Source organism: Aotus nancymaae, unplaced genomic scaffold, assembly GCF_030222135.1.
Source record: "Aotus nancymaae isolate 86718 unplaced genomic scaffold, 86718_ANA_hifiasm-v0.15.2.pri h1tg000046l, whole genome shotgun sequence".
Lineage (NCBI taxonomy): Eukaryota > Metazoa > Chordata > Mammalia > Primates > Aotidae > Aotus > Aotus nancymaae.
In genome coordinates this window covers 19,787,291-19,804,290 of record NW_026988460.1, presented here as the reverse complement: position 1 = coordinate 19,804,290, position 17,000 = coordinate 19,787,291, and the positions used below count along the sequence as shown (strand labels likewise).

The following is a 17,000-nucleotide window of genomic DNA, read 5'->3' as shown; positions in this document are numbered from 1 at the left end:
CATTACATTTCATAGAGCTAGAAGGGAACAGGGCTTTCACAGCTTGGAAGCAGCAAAAGAGGAGACCAGTCTGATTAGAGAAGTCAGAAGTGCTTAGAGTTGATTGAGTGAGACCAAGTTGGTGGTGAGGAAATGAGACCGTTAAGGTAGACGAATCTTTGGGGAGGTTTTACTGTGTTAAGGAGAACAGAAAAATAGGGTCATAGCTGGAGGTAGGTGTTGGGTAAAGTGAGGGTTTTGTTTGCTTGTTTTTTTAAGTTTGTTTTTTAAATTGGGAGATACTTAATTCTGGCTTTCTGACCTTTTTGACTACAACCCACAGTGAGAGACACATTTTATATCACTACTAACTATATACATGCATGTGACTGAAACAAATGTTTCACAAAATAGTATTTACCTTTTCCATCTTTAACACGTTGCATTCTATTCTCTTTATTTAGTTAAGAACAAAATGCTGGTTCTAGATTTACTGAGTTGTTTTCATAATTCACACTCTAGGTTTGAAGGCACAGTCTCCCTGTTCACAGCTTCATGATGGAATCCTGAGCATAAGTTAGGTGTTAGCCTTTAATTATAGCAAGGACAATTGTTTCATGGTAAGAACAAGGGAAGTAGATCATAAGTGCACAGACAAGGTATACTGGTGGTTGGAAGATGACAGAGTTTCTGTTAGAATGATTCTATATTTTTCAAAGTAGTGTGAGGCCAACTAAGAAGGGGCCACATGGGGAGTGTTGAATATTTGAATGAAGAGAAGAAAGTGTGAGACAGACATTTTGAAGAATAGTAGAGCAAATTTTACTAGAGAAAGGTGGAAGAGTTGTTTAGCAGTATTGAATGCCCATTTGAGAATAATCATGAAATTCAAGTGTTACTACTCAGTTCAGGGCTAGATGAATAGAATAAGCCTGTAGTGAACATTAGCCATAACTGTTAAACTCTTCATCCATGTTTAACTGCCTGGCTCTCATAGGTGATGTCATGGTGAAAGAAATATGTGGGATTTTACTTTGGAAAACACTGACTCCAAACTCATTTCTTGATTAAAGTAGACGAGTAAGTATCTCAGTGGCATCACTGTAGAAGGGTATGCATCTATTCCACTCTTGAGAGATCCTTTTAGTCTTTTGTACTACTGGGTTCTGCATTCTTGGGCAGACCCAGAGACACTCTGACTGTAAGGGCTGGTCTGAAGAAGAGTAGTTAAAGTGATCAGGGAGTGAAGGCCTTGACTTGGTCCTAAAAAAGATTACATTTAAACTTGGAGAGGTACAAAGGATGGTATGATTCGAGTATTTAAAATCTGGGAGAAATGAGTTGGTTGAACTTGTACCTAATCGTGGACATTCCCACAACTAGCTAAGCCACTTAAAACTTTTAAGAGGGGCCGTGCGCGGTGGCTCATGCCTGTAATCCCAGCACTTTGGGAGGCCGAGGCGGGTGGATCACGAGGTCAACAGATCGAGATCATCCTGGTCAATATGGTGAAACCCCGTCTCTACTAAAAATACAAAAAATTAGCTGGGCATGGTGGCGCGTGCCTGTAATCCCAGCTACTCAGGAGGCTGAGATAGGAGAATTGCTTGAACCCAGGAGGTGGAGGTTGCAGTGAGCCGAGATTGCGCCATTGCACTCCAGCCTGGGTGACAAGAGCGAAACTCTGTCTCAAAAAGAAAAAAAGAAAAAAAAAAAAACTTTTAATAGGCAGGCCAGGCATGGTGACTCAGTCCTGTAATCCCAGCACTTTCGGAGGCTGAGGTGGGCGGATCATGAGATTGAGAGATCGAGACTATCCTGGCCAACATGGTGAAACCCCATCTCTACTAAAAATACAAAAAATTTCCTGGGCATGGTGGTTCGCACCTGTAGTACCACCTACTCAGGAGGCTGAGACAGGAGGATTGCTTGAACCCGGGAGGTGGAGGTTGCAGTGAGCCGAGATTTCGCCACTGCACTCCAGCCTGGTGACAGAGTGAGACTCCGTCTCAAAAAAAAAAAAAAGAAAAATACTTTCGGGACATATACCCACCAGAACTGAGATTTTAAACTCTATAGTACTTGCCAAATGGCAAAACTTCTAAAATGAAGTAAAGAGGTTAATTGGGAACAATGTTACTAGTCTTGATCTGTTGACATACTTCATTTTCTGAGCAGGAGTTACAGGAATTCTCTGGCTAAAGCCAGAGTAGTAGCTGCCATTTACTTTTGGTTTCCAGCCTAGCTGTGGGGTAATTACATTTAAATCTGGGATTTTATTACTTCAGAGATAATAAGTCATTAAGCCTCCTTAACTGTTAATGTGACTACTTTAGCAAATTTCTTGACTAATTCTTAAATCTACAGTCTTTATGTATACAGTGGCGTGGCCTTAGTAGAAAAGTGGCTTAGACCTGGTTTAACTAAATTATGTAGATCCTACAGTACTGTGTTACCCTCGCCTAATAGAAACTACATAATGATGGTGGTAGTGTTAGCCCACTGATTCCAAGGAGCCAAAGAAATTATCCTCAAGCGCGTAGAGTGAAATAGGACTTAAAAGAAATTACCTAGCTTGTATATCTAGATAGGATCTCACTTGTTTCTAAAGAGTTAGTTTTTTCCAGCAATCCTTACAGCCAGCATAGATTTCTTTTGCTGACATTTTAATTAGTCTCTTATTTAAAATGTACCAAACATTTTACACACCAACGCATTAGTTTCACTAGAAGTTTTCATATATGTACCATACACATAAATATATAGTAATTAGGAGCATTCTTTCCTGAATGTCTTTGCTGTGCCTGTCAATATTCACGTATAGGAATCCAGCTATTTTCTTCCTTGTTGTGCATCGTAATTTAGTGTTTTCTTGTGTTAAAAGATAATTTTCAAAAACAAGTAACATTCTCATATGGATATAAAATGAGCATGTGTTTTTATTAAAGATTTAAACTTACTAGTAGAAAGAGGACTGATAGTATGAGGTGATCAAAGAAGGATCCAAAGAGTAATGGCACTTATATATCAGGAACATTGAAATGAATGTGTAATTGGGCAAAAAAACTGGCTTCTTCCACACTGGAGGAGGGAAGTCAATTAACCTCCACCCAATAGGATTTTGCATATCTGTAGACAAGAATTATTTTCCATTGCTCTCAGTTATCTACAACATACAATTATACCAGTGAATGGCTGGAATCCTGGGAGAGTAGATTTAGACAATGCCATAGTTCAACTGAAGCACAATTTTTTCCCTACACCCAGTATATTCCCTACACCTTAGTGTTGTGCTGAGGAAAATGGAAGAAACCAAGTGATAAAAAGTACATTGTTGGATTTTGTATGAAAACAGTGTCAAAATTTTGTTTTAACCATTTGTAGTATGGTTCGCTCTAAAAATTTTACAGGATTTATGACATTACTTTGGATTGTGGACTAAGTGTTTAACGTTGCTGGAAAAGTAAACTGCACCCTCAGCTGTTTGAACCATGGTTCAGAATCACAAATAGATGGCCTTAAAGTTCATGCAGTAATGATGACTGGCTGCTCTTTATTGAACAAATTGGTACATTAATAATGATCTTGAGGTCAGGGTTAATTATATCAAAGGTGTTAAAATTGTAGTAAATAAAGATTAGAGTTAGTATAATATCCTAAGATAAGGTAGAATTGGTTGGGAGAGGTCTTAGAATCTTAAAGGGACTGTACTGGGAAACAGGCCAGAAATGTGAAGAAGTAAAAAAGCAGAGCTGGAGTGGATATCCTTTGTTATTATCATTCAACTTTCCTAGAGGCTTCTATTTTAGATTCCGTGAATACTTTTAGTACTCTTGTATCTTGGAAGTTAGAATGGTATCATTTGTGTATATTTAAGGAAGTGGGTGACCATCCTGAATCTCTAGGAACTCCTCTTGTAAATAGATACCAGGATCACATTAAGAGGAGCCTATCACCCAGTCAACTCAGTTCACACGGGCACTATATTACTCAACTAGTGAGGAGCATGCAAGCAAGCTGGCAAGCCAGGGAACAAAGAAAGTGGGGATCTTTCATGCTCTTATTATTATGTAAAAGCCTCTCTAGGTTTGGGAAGAAACCTAGAGTAGCAAACTAGGAATATCATGTTTCCATATTTGTATTTGAGAAAGGGAAAAGATAAAAAGGAGCTTCCATGGCCCTGCAGCCCTTTGTATTCTTATGCTTGGCAACTTCTAAATTTATTGCAAGTGATTCCTAAGGATGCTATTCTTGAGCAAGCTTGTATACCTCTGTTTTTTGTTTTTGTTTTGAGACAGAATCACACTCTGTTGCCCAGGCTGGAGTGTAGTGGCACGATCTTGGCTCACTGCAACCTCTGCCTTTCAGGTTCAAGTGATTCTCGTGCCTCAGCCTCCTAAGTAGCTGGGATTACAGGCACGTGATACCACACCTGGCAAATTTTTTTTTGTATTTTTAGCAAAGATGGGGCTTCACCATGTTGGCCAGGCTGGTCTCGAGCTCCTGTCAAGTGATCCACCCACTTCAGCTTCCCAAAGTGCTGGGATTACAGGCATGAGCCACTGTGCCTGTCCCTTGTACGTCTCTTGATATTTAGTTTGTCAGTTGTAGATGGTTAACTTTCATAGTCCTAGCTTTACTGAGAAGATCTTTTGAATTTCAGGTAAAAAACATAAGAGTGAATTTCAGCTTCTGGTGGATCAAGCTAGGAAAGGATACAAGAAAACTGTTGGAATGTCACAAAAAACAGTAACAATAACAAAAGAAGATGAATCTACAGAAAAGCTATCTTCTGTATGCATGGGTAAGAGACTATAATTAAAAACAGATATATGTTGAATTTCATTATTTACTTTTAATATGAAAAGAAAATTAAACCAAAGAAATTTACTTTGGAGTTCTTAGTTTTTTGAAATGAGAAAAAGTATTTTTAGACAAACTTCATGTAGCAGTTTGTAAACTAGATTTATCACTATGGGGAAAATGATTGAAAGAATGTCCTGAAGAAACAATCTCTTTTTGTCTATCATCCTTTCAGGTAATGATAAATCATTTCTTAGTTATTTAAGCTTGAGGATGTTTTCTAGGTATAGAATTTATTGGTGGAGATCCTGAGAGATTCTATAAAGAGAGTGAATTATTTTTGTGATAAAACACTAATGTTTACTTTGGTCGAAATGTTTTGCCAAACAATCTAAAGCTAATATACCTGGTAGGCTAATACAGAGCACATTCTTTAACTTTGACCCATTTTAAAATTTGAAATTAATATTCTAATTCTATTGCCTGGGCTTTGGACCAGTGAACAGAAAAGAATCATAATGGGGGAAAGTGTGCAAGAAAATTCTTTAGTATGTTTTTTATATTTTGGTTTATATTTTATATTTCATAACACAGTGTTTATCTTTTTAACCCTTCATAAATATACAAGTCATTGGCATTAAATACATTCACAGTATTATGTAACTATCACCATTGTCTGTATCCAAAACATTTTCATCATTCCCAGCACAAACTCTACTCATTAAGTAGCAACTCTCCCATCCCCTCTGCCTCATAGCCCTGGTAATAACAATTCCATTTTTTGTGTCTATGAGTTTGCCCATTCCAGGTACCTCATATAAATGGAATTGTACAATATTTGTCTTTGTGTGTTGGCTTTTTTCTCTAAGCATAATGTTTTCAGAGTCCATCAACGTTGTAGCATATTTTAAAATTTCATTTCTTGTTATGATTAAACAGTATTCTGTAGTACGTATATGCCGTATTTTATTTATCCATTTATCTGTTATGGTTATTTCCACCTTTCGGTTATTGTGAATAATGTTGCTGTGAGCATTGGTGCTCAAATATCTAAGTTCTAGCTTTCAGTTCCTTTGCATATACCTTGGAGTAGGATTTCTGATTCATATGCTGGTTCTATGTTTAAGCTTTTGAGGAATCATCAAACTTTTCCATAGTGGCTGTATTATCTTATATTCCCACCAGCAATGCTTGAGGGTTCCAATTTCTTTACATCCTTATCAATACTTGTTATTTTCTGATTTTTAAATTTTTAAAAAATTGTACATGTGAAGTGGTATGTCATTGTGGTATTGATTTGCATTTCCTAGTGACTAAATTAATAAGCAGTTTGTGCATAAAGTGCTGCCTCAGTATGTAACTCATGGTCTTTGAACAACTTGAACTTGTTCATGCAATTGTTAAAGGATGTTTCTAGAGACTAGTTTAGCACTTGAGGAAACCTGAGTGAATATTTTCCATTAATAAAACTTTTTTTTTTTACTAGTTGAACCTCTCTTGAATATCATTGATGACTTGTATGTATTTATGAACATAAATACTGCTTTTTCTTGGGTTCAAAGGTGATTGCTGCTTTTAGGTTGCTGTGCATGAATGAGATGTTTGAGAGGGTAAGGAATGTGAGAGAGATGAAGACAGACACAGACTGACTGAAAAGTTTTTTTATAGCATCATACAACCAGTATAATTTTTCCTCTTTAGAACAGACATTGAAGTGATCATGTAAGTGAACAAGTTGCATATTCTCTCAAGTGAAAACTTAGCCTGTTTTTGTTGTGTGTCTCTAGGGAACTCTGATGTTTGAGCCTCACTCTTGGGGCTCTATTTGACTTGATAGCCAGATGACATTAGGAGCAAACTTTTAGGAATTATACTCTTGTATAGTAGCTATTCTCCCATTGAATACAGACAGTGTGCAAAACCAAAATACTGTTTTAAGTTGAATCATCAGAGCATTCTGAAATCTAAGGGTAGATAGGAAGGATAACTGATTTTTTATGCCTACAAATTATTGAATACTGTTTGTCCCCAAGAGGGAATATATCTTCTAGAAGTTTATGTAAGAGTGGAAGAAGTAAGAGAAGAATACAGACAATGTGCAAAATCAAAAGATTGTTTTAAGTTGAATTTTTGTTCCCTGGCTTGCCAGCTTGCTTGCATGCTCCTCACTAGTTGAGTAATATAGTGCCCGTGTGAACTGAGTTGACTGGGTGATAGGCTCCTCTTAATGTGATCCTGGTATCTATTTACAAGAGGAGTTCCTAGAGGTTCGGGATGGTCATCCTGCCTAACTTCTTCTTCCCTTTTCCAGATATACGTTAGAGGGTGCTGTTTTGTTTTGCTAATAATAACTTATTGATAGCCAGATGACATTAGGAACATATTTTTTAGGAATTATACTCTTGTGTAGTATGCTGTTCTCCCAGTGTAACAAAAACTTAGAACTATATCTGAAAAAATTTTGACTGTATGAACTTGGCAAGGTTTTTTGAAGAATTTGTTCTATTCTTTCCCCATAAATTCTCTGTGTATAACCAAACCTTGACAATTATTAGTGTGCTTTGTTGAAGACCACTTGCCTCTATAAGTGCTTGAGGAGTGCTGTGTGAAAGCTCCGTTTTTCTGTGAGGAAACACCTGAAAGGAGTTCTGTACTATTAGCACGTGTAGCTTGCACCTGAAGTACCTCCTCAGTTCCTGAAAGTTAAAGATAGCACAGATGAAAATCCCAGCAGAGTTGATGATGAGTGGGAGAATTCTCGCCACTAAAGACTCTTTCACAGATACTCTTCTCACTCATATTTGTAGAAAATTGGCCATATCCATATGACATGTTTTTGTAAACACTGCATCCTTCCAGCTTTTTGGGGCCTTTATTTTATCTGCAATAAGAGACCTCAAAAGCTAAGAATATGACAAAGAATGCCTGGAAATGTGATGTGTATTGGATCAAATGGAAATATTCCTTATGTCTGATTAGTTGTCCTTTTCCATAGAGAATAATTAGATTCTATTTAACAGGTTTAGTAAAATGTCCAGATAGATTCACTGTCATATAATAGTGACAAATATTGTGGTTGTCTTAGTTGAATCTGTAGTCTTTTTTTGGTTATACTTCTTATGTTGGTTTATCCTTATTAATGTCTTAACAGATGCTTCATTAGAATGACAAGATTTCTTCCTGCTCCTGGTTTTAAAATAAATTTTATTTTAAAATTAGTTAATCTTGGAAAAACATGGGCTGGACAGTATAATTAGATAGCACCATTGTACTGTTAATTCTTGCTCTCCGGTTGTCACTGGAGTTTTGGAATCAATGTGACATATACTTCAACTTTACTAAGTGCAAATGGCAGTATTAAGTGTTGCAGAAGTAATAGGCATATGGAAGTTGTAGATTTTAAGGTACTCTTAAATTTTTTTTTTAATTTATTTTTTCCTTTTTAGGACAGGAAGATAATATGACCTCAGTAACAAACCACTTTTCTCAATCAAAGCTGGACTCCCCAGAGAAATTAGAACCTGACAGAGAAGAGGATTCTTCTAGTTGTACTGATATTCAAGAAGTTCTTTCTTCACCAGAATCAGATTCGTGCAATAGGTAACAAACATGCAGTAGTTGATTATTTTAAATATCTACTTCATATGCACATGTAGACAGATAGACAGAAATAATTAGGAAGTAGTTTTGAGGCATGGTATGATGTGTCAGCCTTACATTTCTGTCCCATTTTACTGCTGGGTCATTTTCACAGTGATAACAAGGCAGGATTTGGGAAGGTAGTGCAGGGATCATAGAGTGACTTTGATCTCTGTAGCCTTTATATAGATATTTTTCCTACCGTTGGGAAAGAAAGCATGATAGGCAGTGAAATTTGCATCAAGACAATGAGTGAAGGAGATAAAAACAACTGTATTGGAAAACAGAGGTGATCAGAAAGGAGAGTTAAAAATGGCTCATAGGAGAGTTAAAAAATGAAAAATTTAACTGAGTAAATAGAATAGATGGGTAAGCTTTCAAAATGAGAAGTTTGATAGTGAATCATTTTGAAAGGATATTTTAAAAATATGATATAGGGTTTATTTGATACACACATGCATACACACATACCATTTTTTGTTCTGGCCCTTCACTTATTATGTCATAAATATTACGTTTTTATAGGTTGATGCAAAAGTAATTGAAATCACAGTTATTTTGCACCAACTATGCTTATAATTCTTACTTTTTAACAAGTACACTATTCTGTTATGTGGTACCATAATTTACTAGACCCTTCAGTTTCTGTTAGAGTGCTACATTTTCCCCAGTGTTCTATTTATATGCCTGATGCTGTGGTAAAGCTCTTCCTTTGTTTCTATTGAATACTTTTGTTTTCTTTTTTTGAGATGATGTCTTGCTCTGTCATCCAGCCTGGAGTGCAGTGGTGTGATCTTGGCTCACTACAACCTCCACCTCACAGGTTCAGGTGATTCTCCTGCCTCAGCCTCTCAAATGGCTGGGATTATAGGCCTGTGCAACCACACCTGGCTATTTTTTTTTTTTTTTTGTATATTTAGTAGAGATGGGGTTTCACCATGTTGGCCAGGGTGGTCTCGAACTCCTGACCTCAAATGATCCACCCACCTTGGCCTCCCAAAGTGCTGGGATTAAAAAGGCATGAGCCACCATGCCTGGCCACTTATCTTTATTGACATTCCGATAGGTACGCGTTGCTTTCTCAATGACTTGTACTGATTTAAAATGGTAGTATGTCAATGTGAGTGTGTCTTGGAAATTATTTAATCTTTTATGTTAGTTTATTTAAAAATTGGCAACACTGCTCTAGAATGATAAACTATTTCTAATCTGAATAATGGAATGATGAATAAACTTTTATGAGTATACCCACTGTTTTTGTAGGATTCCTGGGAAACAGTTTCAAATTAGTCAGAGTCAAGTATTAGGAAGGAAAAATCTTCCCATCTCAGTCCAAAGGTTTTCAAGGTAAAAAAAAATTGCATTTCTAGTTGACTGAGGGTAAAACACACGGTTGTGTCACTTGTTATCCTAGATCAGGCCATTCCTGCAAGTCTGGTGTGCAGTATTTGTTTTAAACACAAATCTAGGAATATAGAAAAAAAATCAGAGTCAGGGGAGTAAGAGTTACATTTTAACCATAGTCACTAGATTCTTGAATGTTTCGGAATGCCATAATGAATTGGGACATTTGGGAATGGCAGAAACTGAAAGGGAAACACAAGGCAGTCAGATGTCTTTATCTGGTTTTGAGAGTATGGAAAATAGGGTGAGTTTGTTGATGTCTTTGCCTCATTCAGACTTGTTGGTATCACTGAACTATGAGAGGACTATGGGAAAATTCCATTGCTTTTAGGAATACCATGGCTCAGGAACTAGGAGAGCAAACAGTAGACAGTCTCTGGGTTTAATAAAAAAGGTAAAGTAAATATGGCTGAGGGAAATACGGAGTAAACCTTACTGGGTCAATTTACTAAAATGGGTTAATACAAAGGTTGATTGTTGTAACTCATTGCTCACTGAAAGAATTGAAAAGTGCTTTCACACTTGTCCCCAGTCACATATTGTTCTGCTGCCACTTCATTAAGGGATTAGCCTTTTCTCATTATTTATCTTTCTACTGACCAAGATTCTGGGTAAGATTAAAAGTTTTTTCATCTTTAATGAGTTCTTCTTGATAGGAATCATATGGGGTATCCTTATGCTATATTATAAGGTGAGAATTTTGTTAGCAACTGAACATAAGTATAGTGATGCTAGATTAACCTTTGTTCTCTGTTAATAGCAGGGTCTGACATTACACTATTGCACTCAGCCATTCAACAAATATGTACCGTGTTCTAGCACCATTCTAGACACAGCAGTTTAGCAGGGATCAACCCATCAAACAGTTCTTTAAAATGTAAGCACTAATATTCTGTTTCACAGTATAGTTATATATGTGCATATTTCTGCATGCACACACATGTACATGACTCAGTGGAAGTACATACTAATAAGCCTTATTGAGATACAATTCATATACCCCTCAGTTAACTATTTAAGAGTACAATTCAGTGGTATTTAGTATATTCACAAAGTTGTACAGCCATCACCACAATTTTAGAACATTTTTATCACCCCAAAAAGAAACCCTGCACTCATTAGCAGTTATTCTCCATTTCTTCCCAAATCTCCTGCTCCAAGCCCTAGACAACCACTGATCTACTTTATGTCTCTATAGGTTTGACTGTTGTGGTCATTTTGTATAAATGGAATCATACAATATGTGGTCTTTTGATACTGCCTTCTTTCACTTAGTTTGCTCTCAAAGTTCATCTGTATTGTACATGTTTCAGTACTGTATTACTTTTTGTTGTCAAATAATATTTCATTGTATGGATATACATTTTATTTACTCATTTGTTGATGGATAATTGTTTCCAATTGCAATTTTAACAAGGAAAAAAATTGTTTGCTTGCACACAGTGGAAGCTTAGCTTTAGTGATGGTGTATAAAGATTTAACAGGCTTACTTTGAGAAAGTGGGCAGTGTCTCCTCCAGTGGTCATGTCTTAAATATGAGCAGGAAGTAGTAAATTTAGCCAATTTAATCTTTTTTTATTTTATTTGGGTTCTTCTTTATATCCCTTTCTGAATTGTTCTGCTGTTTTATCAATCCTAAGATCTTTAAGCTTAAAAGGTAGAGTCTATTTTTTATATAAGACCTAGAAACTAAGGCTAAAGGGAAAGTGGGAAGGAAGTGGACCTTTAATAGTGGTATTGGTTTAATACCAAGATGGATCACTTGGCAGCTGATTCAAGAGTAGATTGTCAAGGAGTGAGCATGCAGCAGGAAGCAGCCATGGGGTAGCAGGAAAAGTAGTTGACTTTGAGTTGATGGGTTATAGGTCAAGTTCTGCTGGGTGATTTTGGGTTCAGTTTTTGAAGTCCATTTCTATATACCTTTAAGAAGCACATTAAAATATGTCTCAGATCTATTAGGAAGATGAAATGACATAATACATGTGAGAGTCATTGATAAATATACGATTATTGGTATACTTTCATAAAACAAATCAACTAAATTTTCTTCCTAATTCAGGAAATTAGGACTTATGACTGGACATATTTTATGAAAAAATTTTTTTTCTTTACAGAAATAAGTTAAATGATTGGACATTTTAGAAGTGCTTTCACAGCCCTCATTTTATTGACTTTAAGACATACACTTTCTGTTTTACATTTTAATATCTGAAATTGTGATATGTCTTATAATCAACAATAACTTAAAATTGCTGACAGCCTGGTTGTAGTCATGAAGTATTTGCCAGTGGGTGTACATCACAGCTCTTCATGGTATCATCATTGGGTTAGGTTACATGTATTGTTGGCATTATATTAGTTAGTCATGTAATATGTCTTCAACAAAATAATGAAACCAAAAAAGTTAATATGTATGAAGAAAAGCACAAAAACAGAGCAGCAATATTTAAGTTTGATGTTATGGAGATAATGTTCATCATTGGGTGAATGATCTCAATTCTATGTTTTCTTGACAAACAGTCAAGCGCCTTACAGGACCTAGGAAAGAAAGATACCCACAAGTATATGAAGACATGTTACATTATATTAATAAACTGTGTGCAAAGGATTGCCTGTTTGTTACGTGACAGAGTGAGGGCAAGAGAAAGGGCCAAATCCCTTGGGAAAAAATGGAAGAAATTTCAAAGTGTTACCCGCATGAGTAATTCTGTTCAGCATGAACTAGTGCAAAAGAATATTGCTAAGGTATATCAGGTGTCAATTTGTCAGACACTTCTTTCTCTCTTTTAACAGAAACTGCCTATCTTCCAACACATGCAGTGTGATTGAGGAAAGAAAGAAAATTATGAGTTCAGTTTGCAGAATGGATGTCAGTGCCTTAGATCAAATTCCTGGAAACAGTAGTCTAGTACATTTGAGAAATGCTGTACCTCTGGTGCTTTTGGTGGTGCAGAGGATGAGTTTGTATGGAAAAACTCAGTTATCAGAGATGCTGAGTCAAAATATGATGAAGTAGAGTTGGGTTCTGAATATGAAGACAATTTAGGAATGGTTTAGCCAATTTAATTCAGTTTTTAAAAATATATGTACAATAATGGCATAAATTAAAAATATGTCTACCTAAGTTTAACTCTCTGGATATGTACAAATTAAAAATTCTAAGTGAAAATGAAGTATTATAGTTAAGTTGACCTCAGTTTTTTCTCTCTTAGTGGCAGATAAAATAATGCTTCATCTTGCCATCAATGTTGTCTTCAATTTTATGATTAAGGTCCCTGACTCACTTTAAACATAATTTAAATAATCTAGTTGGAAACTGATAAAGTGGCTTATAATACTGGTTGGTGGTAGCCTGAAAGAAGGCTGTCACAGAGTATTGTGTATCATTGCTTAGTGCCATTGTTATTTAATGACTCTGAAACTTAATCAAGCGAGATGCCCATTTGATTAGGGTAAGTAATACCATAGAAATCAGGAAAAGATTCAGAGTTAGGAGGGACCACCAGTCAAGACCAAATTCCTTCAGGAGAATCATAGCATACTAGAGATATGTGGTCTTTATTTATCCAGTCCAACTGGGCATTCTCAGGGTAGATTAATGAGTATATTACGTAGAGTTGGCCTTGCTGTGCTGAGGACATACCAGTCTCAACACCAGCTTCATACTCAACCCCTCAGTTTCTGTTATCAAGCAAGCTTGTAATCAAATTAAAGCTTAAGTGGTAGAGGAAATTTTCATTTAGGGAATGTTGCTTGTCTTTTGCTTCATTTTTCTTTGTGGGATTCAGTGTTGTAACTTATTTCTATGATTCCTCCTGTATTTTATTATTTAATTTTTATTTGTATCAGTCATTTATACTTCTGACAATTGAAAGAATAAAAACAGAATGAAGCATCATTATTTTGTTTCCCTGCCCATTTAACTTCAGAGTTTGATTCAGTATCTAGTTGTAGCAGTGGATATTTTGCTAATTAAAAAAATTTTCCCCTGCATTAGAGTTGCAGTTTTTCTCAGAGCTGATAATCTTTTGTTTCTTAAGTTTGTAAGTTAAATGTAAGATAATCTTTTGTTTCTTAAGTTTGTAAGTTAAATGTAAGCACAATTGCTTAATTCTCTTTTGAACTTGAATTTTTCCAGAGATCCAAGAGAATATTTGGAATTAACCTAATGTTCTTATTTTTTTTTCCTTGAAAAAATACAGCACTTTACTTTTTTTTTTTTTTTTTTGAGACGGAGTTTCGCTCTTGTGACCCAGGCTGGAGTGCAATGGCGCGATCTCCGCTCACCGCAACCTCCGCCTCCTGGGTTCAGGCAATTCTCCTGCCTCAGCCTCCTGAGTAGCTGGGATTACAGGCACGCGCCACCGTGCCCAGCTAATTTTTTGTATTTTTAGTAGAGACGGGGTTTCGCCTTGTTGACCAGGATGGTCTCGATCTCTTGACCTCGTGATCCGCCCGCCTCGGCCTCCCAAAGTGCTGGGATTACAGGCGTGAGCCACCGCAGCACTTTACTTTTTATAAGAATTTAAAGTGATTGACTTAAAAGGAATGCATTCTCTTTCTCTCTTCTATCTTTAATGTGGTGTTTGCTAACCCTTTTCTTCAGCACACATAGCAAATGATAGTATTTTGTGACACGCCAGGATAAAGAGATGATGCTGCCAGGGGTTTCAGCCACCCTAGGTCTCGCTATGGGCTAGGGATTAATGCCTAGTATACAACTGCCCTGTGGAGGAGGGGAACACACCAGTTTGGAAGCTTTGCTTTTATGTACTATATGAATATACCGTTGAACAGTTGAATAGGTGGGACATACATAGACAAATAGACTTATAGTGCTACTGTAGTAGAAAGGACAGCAAGAGCATTTGAAGCACCCCTGTTTCTGGGCGGGTAAGGCAATGATTGAGTCCGTTGAAAAAGAAATTAAGTGACTTAATCTCATGATCCTAATGAATGGTAAAGCCGGTTTTCTGAATTCAGATATAATACTTTTCTCCTGCTTGGACTTGCTGTTCTCCAAATCCTCAGAAGGCACTGAGGCCAGATTAGAAGTTAAATGAGCAGGTGACATATTAAAGTGACTGGTTTATGAGTTTCCCCACTCCACTGTTTTCATGTAACTGGAGAACCTTAGAGGATAATAGAAGAAAAATTCGGTGCAGTGTTAGTGGATAACGGAAGAAAAATTCAGTCCATTGCTATTTTTCAGAGTAGAATGTATCATATTTTTAAAGTAAAAGATTATCAGTGTACATATTAAATATAAGTTTTTCAGATTTAGAATTTGTTCATCTGAAAATAAGAGTGTTAACTGTCTGCTAGATAGAAAACCAGATCTGATTCTGGGGATTTTAGGATCCAGAAGACACCATGCCCAAATGGACTTGGGTTAGTTCACTTGATTTGCATGTGAAAAAGGTGAGGGTATGGGAACTGTCTGGGCTGGGGTGGTCTGAAAAGAGGGAACAGATTTGGCTATAGCAGGAGATAATTTTTGCAAATTATTTCTTAGGACTAGATCTATTTTGAAATCAGTATTTCAAATAAAATTCCTGGATCTATGAGATTAAATAGAATTTTTTAAACATTTGAGAATTTTTTGAGCATCTGGAAACTGAGAAGGAAAATAGAAAAATTGGTAGAAGTCATGAACAGACAGTTCACTTAAAAATAAATGCAAATGTAAGCCATTTCTTAGCTGTTAGGTTGTCAGATCTCTTTTTTATTTGTTGTTGTTGAAGTAGAGTCTCACTCTGTCACCCAGGCTGGAGTGTGGTGGCACGATCTCAGGTCACTGCAACCTCTGCCTCCTGGGTTCAAGTGATTCTCCTGCCTCAGCCTCCCAAGTAGCTGGGATTACAGGTGTGGATTCACACCAAGCTAATTTTTTCTTTTTGTAGAGACAGGGTTTCCCTATATTGGCCAGGCTGGTCTCGAAATCCTGACCTTAAGTGTTCCACCCACCTCAGCCTCCCAAAGTGCTGGGATTACAGACTTTAGCCACTGCACCTGGCCTGGTTGGCAAATCTCTTAAGGTTTGATAATATACTCTGCATTAAGGCCATGGGGAAACAGGCACTCTCATGTATTACTGGTTGGAGTACTATGTATTACAATCCCTAAGGAGGGAAATCTGGTGAGATCAACTAAAGGTACTATTGTTTTTCCTTTTACTCAGTATTTGGATGAATTTGTCCCACTGATGTACCTGCACACATACAAAATAACCTATACACAGGGTTATTCATTGCATCATTGTTTATAATAACAAAAGCCTGGAAACTCAAGTATATATTAGTGGGGATTGGTTGATTAATACATCCATATACTGAAATACTGTGTGATTGTTTAAAAGTAAAATCTTTCAGTGCTCATATAGAGAGTTCCAGGTTATGTTTATAATGGAAAAGTCCGATGTTCAGAACAGCATGTATAGCATGTGACCTCTTTTCTAAAAGGGGGAAGAATACGTATATTTATTTGGTTTTGCATAAAAAAGCACTAGAAGAATGCACAACAAACTAATGAAAGTGATTACATGTTGGAGATAAGAGAAAACAGATTGGATGAGAACAAAGGAGGAAGTGGGCCAGTTCAGTATACATCTTTTATGTCATTTGATTTTGAACCATGTAACTATATTAAACTTTAATATATAAATACTTTAAACAAAAAATATATATAAAATACATATATATAATATAAAAAATATATAAATACTTTAAACAAAGAGGAGAGCAAGTACTATTTAAATCTTACTGTTTGCAGTTTTGTAAATCATCTCATCAGTGTTAATTGTCATCGTAAATAAGTTAATGAAGTTTGGTGGTGTAGGCAGTAAGGAAGACAAATATATCAATGAGATTTTGTAATTTAGAGGGTATTGGAATTATTAGAAAAATTAATAAATAAGTATGTTTCTGTCAAATTGAGAGAAAACAGTATCTAAAGAAAACATCAAACAGTGGAACAATATTCTAATTTGGAAGTATCTTACTGTAAGTCAATGATGGCTTTATATTTTTTTAAATCTTCATAATTGCTATTGGAAGGTTGACATTACATTTCATTTTATAACTGTTAAATGTGACATTCAGTGTATTTAATGTTACCACAAAATCTTTTTCTACTAAAACTTATTACTGTGTGTATTTTGTTATATCCTTTTTTGT

The 17,000-nt window shown here is 36.2% G+C and overlaps 1 protein-coding gene across 4 annotated transcripts in view; it reads left to right on the top strand.

The window, feature by feature from the left end:
- RAD18 (RAD18 E3 ubiquitin protein ligase) overlaps window positions 1–17,000 on the top strand; it is a 103,878-nt gene that overhangs the window by 67,935 nt on the left and 18,943 nt on the right. For all 4 annotated transcript variants that reach the window (XM_012471044.2, XM_012471035.3, XM_012471052.3 and 1 more), the window contains 2 exons: window positions 4,643–4,783; window positions 8,229–8,382. In XM_012471044.2, the coding sequence (XP_012326467.2) occupies window positions 4,643–4,783; window positions 8,229–8,382 (295 nt within the window). The remainder of the gene's footprint in view (window positions 1–4,642; window positions 4,784–8,228; window positions 8,383–17,000) is intronic.